Source organism: Guillardia theta (assembly GCF_000315625.1).
Source record: "Guillardia theta CCMP2712 unplaced genomic scaffold GUITHscaffold_171, whole genome shotgun sequence".
Classification (NCBI taxonomy): Eukaryota; class Cryptophyceae; order Pyrenomonadales; family Geminigeraceae; genus Guillardia; species Guillardia theta.
In genome coordinates this window covers 34,677-35,863 of record NW_005434505.1, presented here as the reverse complement: position 1 = coordinate 35,863, position 1,187 = coordinate 34,677, and the positions used below count along the sequence as shown (strand labels likewise).

At 59.3% G+C, this 1,187-nt stretch overlaps 1 protein-coding gene across 1 annotated transcript; it reads right to left on the bottom strand.

Moving 5' to 3' along the window:
* Positions 1-543: 543 nt before the first annotated feature.
* GUITHDRAFT_120115 (hypothetical protein) lies at positions 544-941 on the bottom strand (the record flags this gene model as incomplete). The annotated part of the gene is made up of 3 exons (XM_005820589.1): positions 544-714; positions 760-804; positions 861-941. The coding sequence occupies 3 exons, from the start codon at positions 939-941 to the stop codon at positions 544-546; spliced, it is 297 nt and encodes a 98-aa protein (XP_005820646.1).
* Positions 942-1,187: the final 246 nt, after the last annotated feature.

Here is a 1,187-nt window from a genome sequence, read left to right as displayed (position 1 = left end):
AGAGCAGCAGCAGCAGCAGCAGCAGCAGCAGCAGCAGCAGCAGCAGCAGCAGCGGCAGCAGCAGCAGCAGCAGCGGCAGCAGCAGCAGCAGCAGCAGCAGCAGCAGAGGCAGGAGCAGCAGCAGCAGCAGCAGCAGCAGAGGCAGGAGCAGGAGAAGGAGCAGGAGCAGGAGCAGGGGCAGGGGCAGGAGCAGGAGCAGGAGCAAAGCAAGCGTATGAGCTGGAGCAGAAGCAAGAGGGGAAGCGGGAGGGGAAGCGTGAGCGTGAGTAGGAGTAGGAGTAGGTGTAGGTGTAGGAGTAGGAGTAGGAGTAGGAGTGGGAGTGGGAGGAGTCGGGAGGTTCAGGAGCACGATCAAGAGGAGAAGGAGCAGGATCAAGAGGAAAAGGAGCAGGAGCAGCATCAACGACCGGTCTTTCTTCTCGGCAGGAGGTGGAGGAAGGTTTCAACAGCAAGAGAGAAGGAGCCGCAAGCGAAGCAGTAGTAGGCACAAAAGCCATCGGAGCTGAAGGCCTCCTCTGAATCAAGCTCCTGCCATTCCATCCTTCATTCTCCGTTCTCGTCCTCTTCCTCTCCCTCGTCCTCGTCCTCTTCCTCGTCCTCGTCCTCCTCTTCCTCTTCCTCGTCCTCCTCGTCCTCGTCCTCGTCTTCCTCCGCGTCCTCGATCTTTGCCACCCCCAGCTTCCCCTCCACCTCCTTCCTCTTCCGCTTCTTGTCCTGCTTCACCCGCCTGTAACTTCCTCGTCCCGCGTCTTAACTCACCTTGACCGACTTCTTCCTCTTCCTCTCCTCCTCCGCCTCCTCACCCTGCTCGCATCGTTCAGCTCTCCTCTCAATCATCGTCGTTCGGCGCTCTCCCTCACCTTGCTTCGGCTCGGATGCTGATCAGTTGCTGATGGCATCCCGGGATGACCGTCACGAGTAAGCAGAGCGCTCGAGGTCATCCTGTAGCAAGTTCAACGTCTTCGATCTTGTTCTGCTCTTCCTCCTGCTCCTACTCCTACTCCTGCTCCTGCTCCTGCTCCTGCTCCTACTCCTGCTCCTGATCCTGCTCCTGCTCCTACTCCTGCTCCTGCTCCTGCTCCTGCTCCTACTCCTGCTCGTGCTCCTACTCCTGCTACACCTCTTTTCTCATGCTCCTGCTCCTGCTCCTGCTCCTGCTCTCTCTCCTCGCTCTCTCTCTCCTCGCT